We start from the raw sequence: 16,675 nt of genomic DNA, 5'->3' as shown, positions 1-16,675 counted from the left end.
GGGGATGGTGGGTGGGAGATGCACGTGCACTATCAAACATGGACACACATGTGCATGTAGGGGCGTTCATGGTCCAGTTTGGTGCCATTAGAGAAGATTTCAGACCAAACAAGAAATTACAGTTTTAGAAATTCCCTAACCAAACCACATCATTTTGTAATGGAAACCAAACCATTTTGTTACGGTTTGAGGAACTTTGGACCATTCTTTGATTCTATTGGGCTTTAACCCAATTATAATTAGGTTTGAGGAACTTTGCCCCCAATGTTAATATCCTGTCATTATAACTAGGTTTGGTCCAATCCGATCCAATCCAATGTGAGTCTATTATAAATGGACTAGGTCCAATCTAATCTAATCAAATGAATATCTTAGACCATTTTGGATTGGTCCAATTCAATGTTTGGACCATTCAATATGTTCGGATTCTTATCTTATATCAATGGACCAGTATATTAGCTTAATCTAGCCCAACCTAATATAAATTTATTATGGACAGACCAAGTCCAATCCAATCTAATAAATATTTTGGACCAGATTGATCCAATCCAATGTATCTTATTAGTCCGTCCAAAATTGATTTTGGACTAGATGGTCCATTGGCACCCTTACCCATCGGTTAACTTTACAGAAGATTTTTGTATCACTCTTATGTGCATGTTTAAACATTTTCTAAAACCCCATCCTGTCTTTATCTGATTTTATTAGACCATTTTGCAAATAATAATAATAATAATAATAATTATTATTATTATTAATAAAAGATAAATAATAAAAAATAAAAATAATGGAAAAAAGAAGGAAATTAAGAAAATTCAACAAAGCATAGAAAAACTGAAAATTATAGAAAATGCAACAAAGAAAAAGAGGAAAATATTAAAAGAAACCAAGAAAATACAGAAAACACTAACATTGCATAAAAACTAAAAATGTCGGGGTGTCCATGATTCAATTCAATGTGATTTAAAGAAGATGTCACACGAAATTGATAAAATATGGTCTGAGAATTTCTTAGGCTATTATAGTTTGTTGTTTGGGTCATTCTATCAGGCTTAATCGAATTAGAAAGCCCGAATAATTTATATGCTTGTATAAATAATAAATATTGTCTTTTTAGTCATCATAAAATCATTGAATCATTATAATAGGTATGCTACGTAAGCATCAATCGTTAGAATAAGAGTGTTTTGAGAGTTTAATTTTAGAGAAAATTGCATATTAGTATCTTGTATTTTGGGTTTAATCTCACTTTGGTCTCCGAACTTTAAAACGTGTCAATCCAATACCTAAATTTTCAAAACATGCCAATTTAGTCCTTATTGTTATCTCTATCATGTGATGACATGTGCCACTTAAAACTCTTATAAATGTCAACATTATCCTTCAAAATAAGACACTGTTCATTGTCTTCGTCCTTAAGAATCAATATTAAACCAGAGCAATATTGATCTATCAAATGGTTTTTTAATAAATTACTCCTCTATGAAATTGGTTTTTTGACAAAATAAATTGAGTATGACGTTCTCTGAACAGTTTTTTGATGGCATCTTCCACGTATTAGAACCAATGATAGAAATGGTTAATAGAGAAAATTAGATGACACTCGAAGGACATTTATGTCCTTTTACATGTCACTTAACTGCTAGTTATGATATGTTTTGAAAGTTTAGATATTAAATTGGCATGTTTTAAAGTTCAGGATCAAAATGTTACTAGAGCCAAAGTACATGTACTAATGCAATTTTCCCTTTATTTTATTATATGTTATGTTATAATATTATATATTTTAATATATAAGGTATTTTCTGATCGGTTTGGTCCGATTCGGTTGACGGTCTGGACCGTATAATGAACACCCCAAACCGAAACTTTATATCGTTTGTGCACTAAAAGTCAAAGACATTGCGAGAGGAGAAACATGCGGTGGACTGATGAGAAAAACCGTCGTCAGATTTGTCTCTCTTTCTCCTCCGAACTCTCATTTTGCAGACAAGCTAGGCCTCCATGAGCTCTCCGTCTTGCTTAACAACACTAGGCCTACCACTCTTCACAACAATGGCAGGTCTCATAGGCTTCTGCTCGTACTACCAGAATCGTCGCAGCGCGGTTCAATTTCGTATTACTTCCATAATTCGAGGTGCGTTTCTACCTCCCTTCCGCCTCGTGAATGGATAGAACCCTTGATTGATGTTTCTGATCTCGTCGTAAACATTAAGAATATGGAACCTTCGCCTTGGATCAATCGTATTGTTTCTTTACTCGACGGCTCTTCGAACATGGAGTCCAATTTGGATGATTATTGCCGGAAGTTTTTAATCAAGTTATCGCCCAACTTTGTAGCTTATGTCTTAAGGTATACTGAGCTTAGTGAAAAGCCTGACCTTGCTTTTCGATTCTTTCATTGGGCTGGTAAGCAGAAGAATTACTCGCATAAACTCGAATCGTTCGTTTCGCTGATTGATGCTTTATCTTCATTGGGCGATTCCGAGAAGATTCGGTATTTATTCGCCGAAATGAGGGACAGGGAATTCGTAATGAGCACGCCCGCATCGCATTCTCTTATCAAAAACTTCGGAGTTTTGGGAATGGTTGAGGAACTATTGTGGGCTTGGCGTCGAATGAAAGAGAATGGAATTGAGCCGACCTTGTTTACATATAACTTTTTGATGGATGGATTGGTGAATTCCATGTTTGTTGAATCTGCAGAGAGGGTTTTCGAGTCTATGGAAGCTGGAAAAATTCGGCCTGATGTAGTGACCTATAATACAATGATTAAAGGGTATTATAGGACAGGGAATACTCGTAAAGCAATGGAAAAATTCAGAGAGATGGAGGTGAAAAATATTGACCCTGATAAGATTACTTATCTAACTTTGATCCAGTCGTGCTATTCAGAGGGGGACTTTGATTCATGTCTGGGTCTATATCATGAAATGGAAGAGAAGGGGTTGGAAATCCCTCCTCATGCTTATAGTTTAGTGATTGGAGGGCTCTCCAAGGATGGTAGACCTGCTGAAGGATATACTGTTTTTGGAAATATGGCTAGGAAGGGTTGTAAAGCAAATGTGGCAATTTATACTGCTTTAATTGATTCCTTTGCAAAGAGTGGGAACAGGGACGAGGCGATGAGGCTCTTTGATAGAATGAAGGATGAAGGATTTGAACCAGATGAGGTCACATATGGAGTCATTGTTAATGGATTATGCAAGGCTGGGGAGTTGGAGAAGGCAATGGGGTATTTCAACTTTTATAGAGAGAAAGGGATGGTGGTTAATGCTGTACTTTATTCTAGTCTTCTTGATGGCCTAGGAAAAGCTGGGAGAGTGGATGAAGCAGAGAAGCTTTTTGAAGAGATGGTTGAGAAAGGATGCACACAGGATTCATACTGCTATAATGCACTTATTGATGCCTACACCAAATCTGGAAAGATTGATGAAGCATTGGCTCTTTTTAGGAAAATGGAGGATGAAGGTTGTGATCAGACAGTATATACATACACAATCCTCATCAGTGGATTGTTCAGAGAACATAGAAATGAGGAGGCACTGAAGTTGTGGGAGATGATGATAGATAAGGGTATCACACCTACCCCTGCTTCTTTCAGAGCTCTTTCAACAGGGCTTTGTCTTTCTGGCAAGGTTGCCAGGGCTTGTAAGATATTGGATGAGCTAGCACCCATGGGAGTTATTCCTGAAACAGCTTTTGAGGATATGATCAATGTGCTATGTAAAGCAGGCCGTGTTGAGCAAGCCTGCAAGTTGGCCGATGGAATTGTTGATAGAGGTAGAGAGATACCAGGAAGAGTTCGTACACTTCTAATCAATGCCTTGAGAAAAGCAGGTAATGCCAACTTGGCCATGAAGTTGATGCATAGTAAGATTGGTATAGGTTATGACAGATGGGGTAGCATTAAAAGGCGAGTGAAATTCCGTATGCTCTTGGACAGTTGAGCAATTGAGGGTGGTGTCAAACACATGGAGGATTACTAGCATGCTGAGGGGAATCATGGCCATTAAAGCTTGTCCTGTTAAATTGCTTCAGGTACACCATTTGGCTATTTATCAGTTAAATTGAGAGCTTTGGTATAAACTATGTATTCCCATTAATGTTGTTAAAATCTTATGATTTATGATACGATTTGAATCTTATGTCTGAAAATCCTTTTTTGCAAAAATCTTATAATTCTTGTTTGAATTCTGCAATTTGATTCATAAATCTTATGATTCCTATGATTTACTGCAATTCAAATAAACTTAATTAGGAATGAGTTTCTACTTTGGCATTTGTTTGTTTATATTTAGTTTTGTCAAGGGAGACTTGTTTTAAAGCCCCTTGAAAACAGATAATTTCTTGAGTAGTTTGCTAAAGCCTTAGGCCATTAAATCAGTCTTCTAGAGTAGTGGATCAATCTTGCTCATCCAAGGATGTACCAGAATTTTCAAATTCCAGATTTTGATGCTTATGATAATCAAATTAAACTGGTCTCAGCCAAGTGTGGGTCTTAATCCTCTGTATATACAGCTTGTCCTAAGTTCAGACTTTATATGTAGTCAAAAAAGCACAATCCATCCGATATAAGAAATACTGATATATAGTAAAAGAAAGTATACTCATGGGTATTCTGTACTGGGTCACTTTTCTTGAAAACCAATTCTTATTGAAAGTTATAACCCTTTTTTGAGATCTAGTTTAATTCAAAGGATGAGAAGTTCTGACAAATTTTGCATCTCAATTAAATGGGGTTTTTAAGCTTATTCTATTGATTGGCTCAAACTCAAACTGGGCAGCAGTAACATTTATCCTATTAGGTTGATATTCTGTTATTCACCTCCACAATGTCATTCTCTTTCTCTGTAGGAGCAATTTAACATTAATATTGTTAAGAGAATGGAAATGATGGAGAAGGTGTTGATGAGAATGGTGGAGATGGGGGTCCATGGGCAATGGTGGAGGCAACATTGGGATGGTAGTAGTAGCTGATATCTTGGTATGCCATTTGGGTGGTTAAGTTTAACAAAATAATCCTAGGAGGTCATTCTAATGGTTGAGATTGGAGGAAATGGTGAAGATAAGTGGACCAATGGAATAATGAATAAACTAGTGGAGAAAGTAGTTGTCTACAGAGAATTCAGATGTAGTAGTGATGTTTGATTTCATTTAATGGCAGAACTTCTATGTTTTGTCAACACTATTGGCTGAATAGAGAAAAGAACAAGAATAATCTTAGAGGTGTCAAGAATAATCGACCCCCACCTCAAAGAGTCTCTTATATATCAAAAGATATGTACAATTACAAGAATGCCTATATAGGGCTGAAAGAGAAGAGAAGAATAAGATGTATAAGTAATATACAACAGGGGCTATACTAATAAGATACATCAAGTTACAGAGTCTCCACACTCCCCCTCAAATTGATGCCTAGACATAAGCATCAGTTTGCCTATAAGAAAGAGGTGTCGAACTCTAGTCATAGCTTTGGTGAAGATATCAGTAATCTGCATATCCGAGGCTACATGAGGAAGCGATATAGATCCAGTAGTGAAAAGATCTTGGATAAAGTGGCAGTCCACCTGAATGTGCTTGGTCCTCTCATGGAAGACAGGGTTAGATGCAATCTTGGTAAACCTCGTATTGTCTACATAGAGAGGACTAGGAGTAGGAAGCTGAATGCCAAGATCAATAAAGAGAGATCGTAACCAAACAATCTCACTACAAATCGAAGACATGGCCCTAAACTTTGCTTCAATGGAAGGCTTGGAGACTTTTGGTTCTTACCCATAAAAACACAACACCCAGAAGTTGACCTACAAGTGTCTAGACAACCAGCCCAATATGCATCAGCATATTGTCACGGGGTGACACAATGGGTTGCTGGGCTAGAGGTTTTCTAGATGTTTCTTGAGGCTTCTAGCCAATTCTGCATGTTTTTGGGGTGTTCTGGAGCGTTCTAGGGTGTTTTGGAGTGTTCTCCATGCATGTAGAAGGGTCTAGATGTTGGTGGAACTCTCTAGAACCTTGTGGAACAATCCGGGTTTGTGTGGAACAACCTAGTGGGGTTGGGAGCAATCTAGACTTCCTCTAGAGTGTTCTTGTATCTTATGGAGAAGGCATCCCCTAGAAGAGTATAGAAGGTAGGATGTTCTAGAGGTGCTTCTAGATGATGCCAAGTGTACATAGTTCTAGAGAAATTTTTTAAGGAGGTGGAAGTGCCTATTAAAAGGGGACCCCCTCTCTCATTTGCATTCAATGAAGCAATCAAGTGTTGTATTCCTCTCTTGAGCAATACTAAAAGTTCCTTTGAGTTCTCCATCTCTCTTTCCTTGTGTGCTTTGTGCCTTTGTTGCCTAAGTGTGTGCCTTAGTGTGAGAGACGAGTTGGTGAGCTACTTGGTCTCAAGAGCCAGGAGAGTGCTCTAAGTAGGGAAGGCTTACTTGTGGAGCAACAACTGCTGCCCAAGTGCCGCACGAGACGCTAGAGGAGTCTAGGTCCGATGAACAGTCCCTGAGAAGTTGTGCTTCTAACATATTGAATGGTGGGATGAACAACAACCATATGAGGCTGACGAGGAGCATAAACAAATTGACTAACAACCTGAGCAGCATGAAAAAGATTAGGCTGAGTCATAGTGAGATAAATGAGGGACCTCACAAGCTGGGCATACAAAGCAGCATTGGGAAGTAATGGACCTTTAGATTTAGATAACTTAAGATTTAGCTCCATAGGTGTATCAACATGCTTTTTATCATTAAGACCAACATGTTTAACAAGGTCAAAGGCATACTTCTGCTGACAAACAGAATACCCTTGATCACTACGATGTACTTCCAGTCCCAGGAAATAGGTGAGAGGGCCCAAGTCCTTCTTGTGAAAGGAATTATGAAGTAATAGTTTCAATTCACAAATGCCCTCAACATCATTCCCAATCAACAACATGTCATCAACATGCAGTAGGAGAATGGTAATACCCTGAGACCGTCGCCTAACAAAGAGAGAGTGATCAAAATAACTTTGGCTATATCCAACAACAACTACAACATCGTGAAAGCGTTCAAACCATGCCCGGGGAGCTTGTTTTAAACCATATAGAGATTTTTTGAGGTGACATACTAAAGAAGAATCACTACAATATCTAGGAGGAGGCTTCATGTAGGCCGTCTCCTTCAACTGACCACGAAGAAAGGTATTCTTCACATCAAGTTGGCATATGGTCCAAGATTGAGCGGCGGACACTACTAAAAGAACATGGACTGTGGTGATCTTTACAACAGGAGAAAATGTTTCTTCATAGTCGATACCATACTCTTAACTATATCCCTAGGCAACTAAACGTGCCTTGTATCGATCAAGAGATCCATCAGATTTCAACTTGATGTTGTAAACCCAACGACTCCCAACAATGGTTGCATTTGGAAGAGCAGACACAAGGTCCCAAGTGTCATTCTCATGTAAAGCATGAATCTTTGCATCCATGGCTTCCTTCCAATGAGGGCTACTATTAGCTTCTTGGTAGGAGCGAGGAACATCTATGGAGGATAGGACAATAGACAAAGAGCTATGGTTTAAAGGAAAACCATAGCGGTCAGGAGGTCTAGATATACAAGTAGAATGACGAAGAGGAACAGAAGTGTGAAGAGTGTTTGAAGTAGAGGTATCACTTACAAGAGTAGTGGTAAGATGATGATCTGAATTGGGAGGAAGGAGAGTCACAGGCGCACGGGTTGGAGCACGTAACCGCTTGCGAGAGAAGACGGGAAGGTCCTTCTGAGCAGGAGGTGGAGCATCTTGTGAATCAAAGTTTGGAAAAACAGAAACAAATGGTGCAAACAGTCTACCAATTCCAGCAAAAAAGGAAAAAGGAAAACAACATTACATGATATACGAACACGACGAATAGAGGGATCATAACAAAGAAATCCTTTGTGGTCAGGACTATAACCCACAAAGGGCACACATGACAGACTATGCAGACAATTTAGAACGTTCATGAGAGGGAAGATGAACAAAGCACTCACATCCAAAAACATGAAGCATAGATAAATCTGGAGAACGACTAAACAACTTCTAAAAGGGAGACATATTACCAAGAATAGAGGAAGGAATATAGTTGATAAAAAACACAACTGTACTGGCTGCCTCTACCCAAAAAGAAGGTGGAGTATGGGACTCCTGCAATAATGTCCTCACAACAGTAAGGATATGTCCATTCTTGTGCTTGGCCACACCATTCTACTGAGGAATATCTGGACAACTTCATTGCACTTGTATTTTATGGTTCTTCAAATAGGATAAAAAATCTCCGTTAGTGTATTCTCCCCCTGAATCCGAATGGAGAATACGCACTTAAATGTTGGGAACACTTCAGATTTGTGGCGAAGAAAGTATATCCATGTGTACCTGGTACAATCATCAATGAATGACAAAAAATATTTGTATCCAAGTCGAGAAGTGACAGATGCAGTCCTGATATCACTATTGTATAAGCTCGAAGGGAGAGGTAACATGCTCAGATATGTGAGGAAATGGTAAGGTACGACTCTTAAGCATTAGGAAACACAAGATGTATCAAAGGTGTGCAAGGAAGGAACTATATTCTTAATAAGTCTTGAATCAAACAAAAATTTTAATGTTTCAGCATGTATATAATCCAAACGTTTATGCCATAAGTCCCAAACATTATTTCTATGACTCAGAGAGGATCTAGAAGTGGAGGAATTGAAATAAGCTGATGATGCTGCTGTTTGAAACAGACGACCCAACCTGTGCCCCTTCCCTTTCACCTTTTCAGTGTTCCGGTCCTGAATCAATCATTCATCTTGAGAAAAGATGAGAATGTTACCTCTAGAATCAATGCTCCAAATATGAGAAGGAGAAGCACAATAGCCAAAAAACTCACTAGGTAAGCCAATAGAAGAAAGAGCAGATGTTATCAGTTGTCGAATGTTTTCCTCAACTATAGATGCCAGAGAATCACCTTTAACAAAAGAATAACCATCAATAGTAGATTTCTTACTCCCATGTGCTACAACAGCAGTGTTAATTCTATAGGTTGATCCTTCCAGTGTTATAGGAATAATATCATCTCTATCAGAGGCCATTTCAGCAAGAAAACAGCAGTCCAGGCACAAGGATATTATAGAAAACCAAATTCAGCAATCAAGAACTCAAGATGACAGTCCAAAAAAGGCAAGTTTTAAGAATGTCGAGTCTAAGGTGGCGTTTGATAAATCTGAAAATTCAGATCTGAAAAGTTAAAAAGATATTAAATGTGTCTGAAATCTGAAAAGAGGCATAGATGCTTTTCTACTTTTCAGAGGATCTGAATCCATAAGTTTGTTTGTGTTGGATCAACCTTTTACCATCTGAAATTTACTGATTTTACTATTTTACCCCTAAAACATACTATTTGGAAATGTTGAATTCAATTTGCACTATCTCATAAAAAATAATTTTCAACTTCATCAAAATAATATTGAAACAATACAAATAAAAAAATAATAAATTAATAATTACTAATTAACATGCCATTCGTCATATTGTAGATATCCATTTCACGATTCCATTTTACCCGGTGTTCTCTTGATCTGTCAGTTACCAGGGAATCAGCAAAGTAGATGCAATTACCTTTGCAACTTCAAAAAGGCAATTCCGATGGCCATAGAGACAAACATTAATCCTCACCTCTTAACAAAACTCGGTTGCAGAGGTCTTCTACTTCCACCCACCACCGACTCCCAAAATCCATTCCGTACACTTCAAACTTTCTTGTTTTGAAAAGCATACTAACTGGGTCATAAGGTCGATATTGTTTTACCATTAACAGCTCTCCTAATGATTCAACCAAGAAGTACCTATTCCATTTCATACACAGATCATAATCATAGATGATTTGTTTCTGAACCGGTTCGGATGCAAAATTAACTGCCTTCGTTGTGTCATAGAGGAGAAGTTCTCCATTGTTGGTGAAGGCGTAAAACTGGTCATTGAAATATAAGATACCTTCGTACAATTTTCCATATGAAGTCTCATATGGATTTTCAATGTATGCCCACTTCATATGGATTTTCAATGTATGCCCACGCTTTGTCTGTAGGTCCTGAGGAAACCAAACTCTTATTCCTCACAAGAGCATCTATGGAATCCTTGCTATGGCCATATGAGGGTTGAATGGCTCAGACACAGCCATGGCAACTACGAAGTCTTCGTTATCAGAATCAGAACAAGGAAATTTGCAGAAAGTTGCTTTCTGTACCCAACAATAGCAATCGTCGACCTTGTTGATCGGTTTCCTGATTTTAGGGTTTGTCAGGTCTGGAAGACGGATCTGAACTCTGGTGAGGGTATTGAACAGGTAGGTTGTTCAATGTCAACGCTATTGACTAGTAGCCAGCCGTGAGCAGATCCAAAACATTGATGACAACTTGTAAAAGACATGGGAAGCTTATAGAGTTTTCCTTTGGGAAGACTGAACAAGTTAAAGGCAGAGGTTTGTCCCTCCTTGCTCACTACCTGTACAAACCAGGGGAGCTGGGAGCATTTCCATTTCAATGGAACAGATCGCCATGAACGGCACACGCAGCGAAGACAGGGAGAGAGAGAGAGAGAGAGGGGTCTAATGTTTAGGTTTTCTGGGTTTTGGGTTATCAGGGGTAACTTGGGTCATTTATGAAAAATTATAAGGATATTTTGAACATTGGGCCGGCTCTGAAACGCGTCTAAGCGCGTTAAGAGTTGGCCCAAGGTCTATGATTTTCAGATCTGAAAATCAGTTTCAGACCCAGTTTAAGAGGTACAACCAAACAAGGAGTGAGGTCTGAAAAATAGCATTTTCAGTTTCAGACCTCTAAAAAGTGTAATCAAACGCCACCTAAACCTTTCAAATATGAATCTGAAGTCTGAATCAAACAAATGGGAAGCAAGAAAACCCTAGGGCGACACCAGATCTAGGGTTATAGGTTAATCGAGTCATCCAATTGAGAGAAAACTGTGATTTACCAACACATCAGGCATCTTTTTCAAGATCAAGGAGGTATCTTGTGTTAATCGAAACAGTCCTTAGAAATCTCCAAAGCAGAAACTGAGTGTAGGGTTAAGAAGAGCTTGAGAGAACCCTTCAATCTGGAGAGAAAAACTCAAATCGCAGGCTGACGTAGAAGGCCTGAAGTCCAAAGATGTTGCAGTCCAAAAAGTGAAACTGTACAGTGTTGCTGCCCCAAGAAGAAGATCAGAACTCCTTTGAAAACTTCACCAAATCAGATGTTGTTTCTAGGTAGAATAGATCAGGTCTAGGCGACACCAGATCTGAAGTCCAAAGCTGTTGCAGTCCAAAAAAGGAAACTGTACAGTGTTGCCGCCCCAAGAAGATCAGAACTCCCTCGAAAACTTCACCAAATCAGATGTTGTTTGTAGGGAAAATAGATCAGGTCTAGGCGACACCAGATATAAAATTTGGCCTCGAACCAATGTCTCCCAAGAGAGACCTAATGAAATCTCTCCTGCTGGTTGCGCAAAGAAGACTAAACAGAAAAGGGTTGACCAAAACAGCCCTAATATGACAGGATTACTGCTTCTAGTGAAGTTCAAGAGAGAGAGAGAAAATAGATCAGAGAGCAACCTGTTTTGATACCATGTCAGCACTCTTGGCTGAATAGAGAAAAGAACAAGAATAATCTTAGAGATGTCAAGAATAGTTGACCCCCACCGCAAAGAGTCTCTTATATATTAAAAGATATGTACAATTACAAGAATGCCCATATAGGGCTGAAAAAGAAAAGAAGAATAAGATGTATAAACAATATACAACGGGGACTTACTAATAAGATACATCAAGTTACTAAGTCTCCACATGTTTACCATGTGAAAAATCCAGTGCATCACTTAGACAACCAAAATAATTAATTTAATTTGGTACATCACATTAATGGCTTAAATTAATTGAAAATTCTGGTACATCACAGTGATTTAAAAGGCGTGCCTCAAGTGCACCTAGGCGCACAGACGAGGCACATTTTAAGGTATGCGCCTTGCTAGGTCCTAGGTGCAACATTTTCAAAAGGCGCATGCCTGGTGTGCCTTGCACTTCAACCCAGACATGCACCTTTTGAAAATACTAAAACCTTAATAACATATTTTATGTTTTCTGAAATCTGAATATTTTATTCTTGATCTTCTCTCTGTTGTTTGCCACCCATAGCTTGCTGCCCATAAAAAGATCTATTATAAGTCATAACTCATAATAAACTATAGTCATTTCAAACACTTTTGTTTCTGAATTTTGTACTTAAAGAACCAATAAAAACATCAACAAACAAATACTAATAAAACATAGGATTAAATATATATAGTGAAAGTAGAGTTAAGATCTATTTAGTTAGGCTTATGGTTAGGGTTGGGTAGGTTGGGTTGGGTTAGAGTTAGGGTTGGGGGTTTGGAACTTAGGGTTGGGCTAGGGTTGGCCTCAACCCGACCTAACCCAGCCTGACTAGCAGCCCTAATGGATCGATGAATCCCACAAGATTCATATAGTAATATGTTGGATACCTGGAAACCAAGAATAGCTCTACAAAAAAAAAAAAAAAAAAAAGAAAACGAAAATACCAAGTACTGATTTGCACATTACTCTAACAGTTCTGAGACCTAAAGAATCTAATTACAGAATTGAATGTCCACATGACCCTGCAAGTGGGGTCAGGTATGTGTGTAAATGGGTGTCCTTTTTTTTTTGATCAGCAATACAGAATTTATTCATTAGATTAAAAAAGCATATACAACAAGAAGTTGTGGGCAGAAGAAGAAGCCCGAAAGAAATATTCCACTAATTGCAAAACAGCCCAGAACATAGATTGTCTTTGAATTCCTTGTTTAGCTAGTCTATCAGCCATGCTGTTAGCTGATCTCCTAACCCATCTAATTTGAATCAACATGTCTATAGATATTTGCTTGAAGCGCCTAAGCTCATTCCTTAGCTTCTATATTACTCCTCTCTTCTTCAACCAGTATACAACAATCTTTGAGTCCCCTTCAATAATCAGCCTGTTAATGCACATTGCTTTAGCTTTTTCAACACCATACACTGCTGCCATCTTTTCTGATCTCATCACGTCACCATGCTGAATAGGACCTGAGTACATGGCTAAAATCAGTGTTTTAAAAGGCATGGGAGGCACCTCCAGGCGAGCCTAAGGCATATGCTAGAGGTGCAGGCGCTGACACCTTTGAGGCATACGCCTCAAGTGCAAGAGGCATGCACATCTGGTATAAAAAGACAGAAAAAAAAAAGAAAAAAGAAAAAAGGAAAGGAAAGGAAAGGAAAAGAAAGGGAAGGGAAGGAAAAAGAAAGAGAGAAAAGGAACGAAAAGAAAAAAAGAGAAAAGGAACAAAAAAAAAAAAGGAAAGGGAAGGGAAGAAAAGATAAGGGAAAAGAAAGTGATTTGCCCCCTGCCCCCTTTTCGATGCAGCCCAATTTGTTTTTTTGAGTTAGGGGGATCTTTCTCCACTTCAACAAGAGCCCCCCTTTCAACTAATGTTATGCATCTTTATTCTTCTTAATATAAAAGATTTTTATTAAAAATAAAGAAAAAGTGAGATTCCCCCTTCCTCTTCATCCTCCTCCTAACCCCCCTCCTCTTAAGGAGGTTGTTCGGGAGGCTTACGCCTCTTGCAACACCTCACGTCATGCCTCCACGTTTTAAAACATTGGCTAAAATATTGCCATTCTCTTCCCTTATTACCCCACCAAACCTGATGGGCCAGGATTTACCAAACAGCTACCATCAAAATTTTATTTCTTCCATTCAGCAGCCAGAGAGGACCAGACCTCATTTGTTATAGATTTTCTAGATGCAGTGTTAGCAATTGTTCCCCATGACCTGAAGAAATCTTCTTTCTTGAACTCAGCAAACAATTTTAATGTTTTCACCCAATATGCCACCCTTAAAGTTATCACTTTGATTAGAGTTTATTTGCTTCTTTCCTTGTCATAAAAAATCCTTGGATTTCTTTCTTCCTAAATTGTCCAAGACACTGCTGCTCCTGCTCTAGTGCACCTTCCCATAATCCTTCATCTTCTTTTAGAGCACCTGAAAGTGTCAGAATTAAAGAATCATTCCAGATTAACAGGAGTCCAGCTGCATCCAAACAGAGAGGAAAACCACTCCTAAATATGGTTAGCAAAAGGACAGTAGATTAAAAGATGAAAAGCAGTCAGTAAATGGGTATCCATGAACACCCTCTACTCAGATAAAAATACATAAATTTAAGTCACCCAGAGTTATGGACAACTATTCTTTGTCTCATCTCCCATGTTTTATAAGAGATGATCTACTGAAGGAAAAACCTTTTTTTCCCAGTTATGGCCCCTTGTAACATAAATAGGGTAGAGTGAGCCACTCAAGTATACTATAACTCCAAGATAGGATGAAGCAATTACTTAAAAGAGTTCAGACTGAGGTACTATGAGAACTCCAAGAAGCAAAAGATAAGGAAACTCTTTAAGTGTGTAGCAGTATTTGGAAGGCGTGGGAGGCTTTTGCTCTTGAAGTCCATGTAGAGTTGAGGCCTTGAAATGAGATTCTGCTATTACAAGCAGTATTTGGAAGGAAACTCTAGGTGTGTAGCAGTATTTGAACTGCTGCTATCTACGTTGAGAAGTTCCTAGAAGGAAATACTGTTTTATAATTGGGATAAGGCAATGAAGATTACAAGTATATGTATAGTCAATTCCATAATACTTGGTATAAGACTTTGTTGTTGTAAACTTGTGCTAGTTTTTAATTCATCAAAAAAAAAAAAAAAACTTGATAGTTTTTAGACACTTGCGTAACTTAATTAATCATAACTGGAATTTTGACGCCATCATTCAAGACTCAACCATTCAACCTAGTATGGTTAACCTTCTTGTCCACCACAACCACATAAGATATGTAACTTCAGAACCCATATAGATCTTTTTAGTTATTACTGACTACTAGGTTAGAAAGAACAGATTCTATGCTCCATCTCAACAGTTCTAGGACTAAACTGTGATACCATTTTGACTGAATCCCTGCCATTGAGAAAGAAGTAGAAGGAAGAAGAGGGGTGGAACCCCCCGTTCAATGGACCAGTTAAAACAGGAAAAAAAAAGAATTTCCTAGAGCCTGAGTTTCTGTATTTTATTTTCTTTGTATCACTGTTAATACCATTCTTTTGGTTGTTTGAATACTTATCTTGGGCAGCTGCTTGGTATCATCATGTCATCCTGACTCACCATCTTAGGCATCATTCAACCACCATAGAAAGAATCCATAAGTTGTTCTATATCGAAAAATTGACCATACATGCATACTTTTGTCTATTAGCAATCAGAAACTGTAAGTAGTTGGGCTTTAACTAGATTCGATGAATTTTTTCTAAATAACTGGTTTATTCTAAATTAATGGATTCCCAATTTGTTTCTCTTATACAGAGATGTGTTTTTTTTTTCAAGTATAAAATGATACCGCACAACTCACTACTCACAAGTGCTTTAGACACTCTAGATATGTTAAGCATAATGTGTATGCATGTATGCATGTGTTAGGATTCACATTTGAAGTTTAACTTGGTTTCCATAGTAAACTGACTTGGTAGTGGGACGAGATTATTGCTAAGGTGAATTAGCTTATGATGGTTTTATTCCTTTTTGCCTTGTGGTTTCTTAGGTATAGGTTCTAAGAAGATTTCTGCTATGGATCTTGTGAACCTACTTGATATCCATAGGAAGTTTTTGCTGGACATTTTTGCCTTCTTTTTTTTCTAATGGGCAGCATAATATATTCTTCCAGTTAATTGAATTGTTGTCTGTTCATGCCCCTCCTGATGAAGAAAAACTGAAGTTGCTGAAAGAAATAGAAAAAGAACATGATTCGAAGTGGATCCAGCTGACTCTCCATAACACTTGTCACAGACTTTAGTAGATTACCAGCTTTATCTTATTGAATGGAATATGTCACAGACCATCCATGATCCAAGTGTTCTATTCAATGGGCTAACGATCAGTATTTTAAAATATCAGCGGTTAAATTGGCAAAATATTGAGTAACAGTTTTTATCTTATTGAAGGAATCATAGAGAAGACATCAGCGGTTATATCTTCTCCCAAGGTAAATTGTATTTGTATCTAAGGAAGTGCCAAACATAAAAAAAAAGTATTGTACTCTACATTTTTCAGAAACAAATTAGTTGAGTTTTTTCTCACATGGACTGGATGTTAATGTTTGTTTGCGATACAAATGCCGAATCGGGGTATTTATGTACTCAGGTTCGTATTTATGAGCGTTTGTTTGATAGTAAAAAAGTAATGGTTATCAGAGTAAAAATGTATTTTCTGACACTTTTGTACTCTGGAAAGAGAACATTATTGTATCTAATTTTTTTGGATACAATTTTGTGTTTAATTTTTTTTATCAAAGTGAAGGTATTAGAGCATAAGATGGTTGGAGCATTTAATAATGGGCCCACACTTTACACTGATTTCAAACAAACAAGATGAATGCAAAAACGGTTTAAAATGTAAACCGTATTTGCATTTATGAACCACAAAATGGGTAAATATGTTATGTACATATTTGCATTGCAACCAAACGCAACTTTAGGCTTAATTTGGAAAGAGTACAAATACAAATTTGTATAGTACAAATACATACAAAATAATATAAAA

At 37.8% G+C, this 16,675-nt stretch overlaps 1 protein-coding gene across 6 annotated transcripts; it reads left to right on the top strand.

The window, feature by feature from the left end:
* The first annotated feature begins 1,904 nt into the window (after window positions 1-1,904).
* On the top strand, window positions 1,905-16,212 carry LOC148875767 (Pentatricopeptide repeat (PPR-like) superfamily protein). 6 transcript variants are annotated; one of them, XM_088966751.1, is made up of 3 exons: window positions 1,908-3,840; window positions 3,947-4,041; window positions 15,801-16,212. In XM_088966751.1, exons 1-3 carry the CDS (start codon window positions 1,932-1,934, stop codon window positions 15,927-15,929), a joined length of 2,133 nt encoding a protein of 710 aa, XP_088822877.1. In that variant the 5' UTR covers window positions 1,908-1,931; the 3' UTR covers window positions 15,930-16,212. The 6 variants fall into 6 exon arrangements, with proteins under 6 accessions (XP_088822879.1, XP_088822880.1, XP_088822877.1 ...); XM_088966757.1 differs by having other exon boundaries at window positions 15,678-16,212; XM_088966756.1 differs by having other exon boundaries at window positions 1,914-3,840; window positions 15,841-16,212.
* Window positions 16,213-16,675: the final 463 nt, after the last annotated feature.

This window comes from Nelumbo lutea, chromosome 1 (assembly GCF_056320005.1).
Source record: "Nelumbo lutea isolate HS-2025 chromosome 1, American lotus-T2T, whole genome shotgun sequence".
In the NCBI taxonomy this organism is placed as follows: Eukaryota; Viridiplantae; Streptophyta; class Magnoliopsida; order Proteales; family Nelumbonaceae; genus Nelumbo; species Nelumbo lutea.
Note: the sequence above shows the minus strand (reverse complement) of the source record. Positions and strands in the feature narration are given on the sequence as shown.

What these genes read in the sequence shown, in the direction of transcription:
- LOC148875767 (XM_088966751.1), top strand. Translation starts at nt 1,932, where the DNA reads ATGAGAAAAACCGTCGTCAGATTTGTCTCTCTTTCTCCTCCGAACTCT. An exon ending in CAATGCCTTGAGAAAAGCAG is followed by an intron (nt 3,841 to 3,946) that starts GTAATGCCAACT and finishes GCTCTTGGACAG; the next exon opens with TTGAGCAATTGAGGGTGGTG. An exon ending in GTCCTGTTAAATTGCTTCAG is followed by an intron (nt 4,042 to 15,800) that starts GTACACCATTTG and finishes ATATTCTTCCAG; the next exon opens with TTAATTGAATTGTTGTCTGT.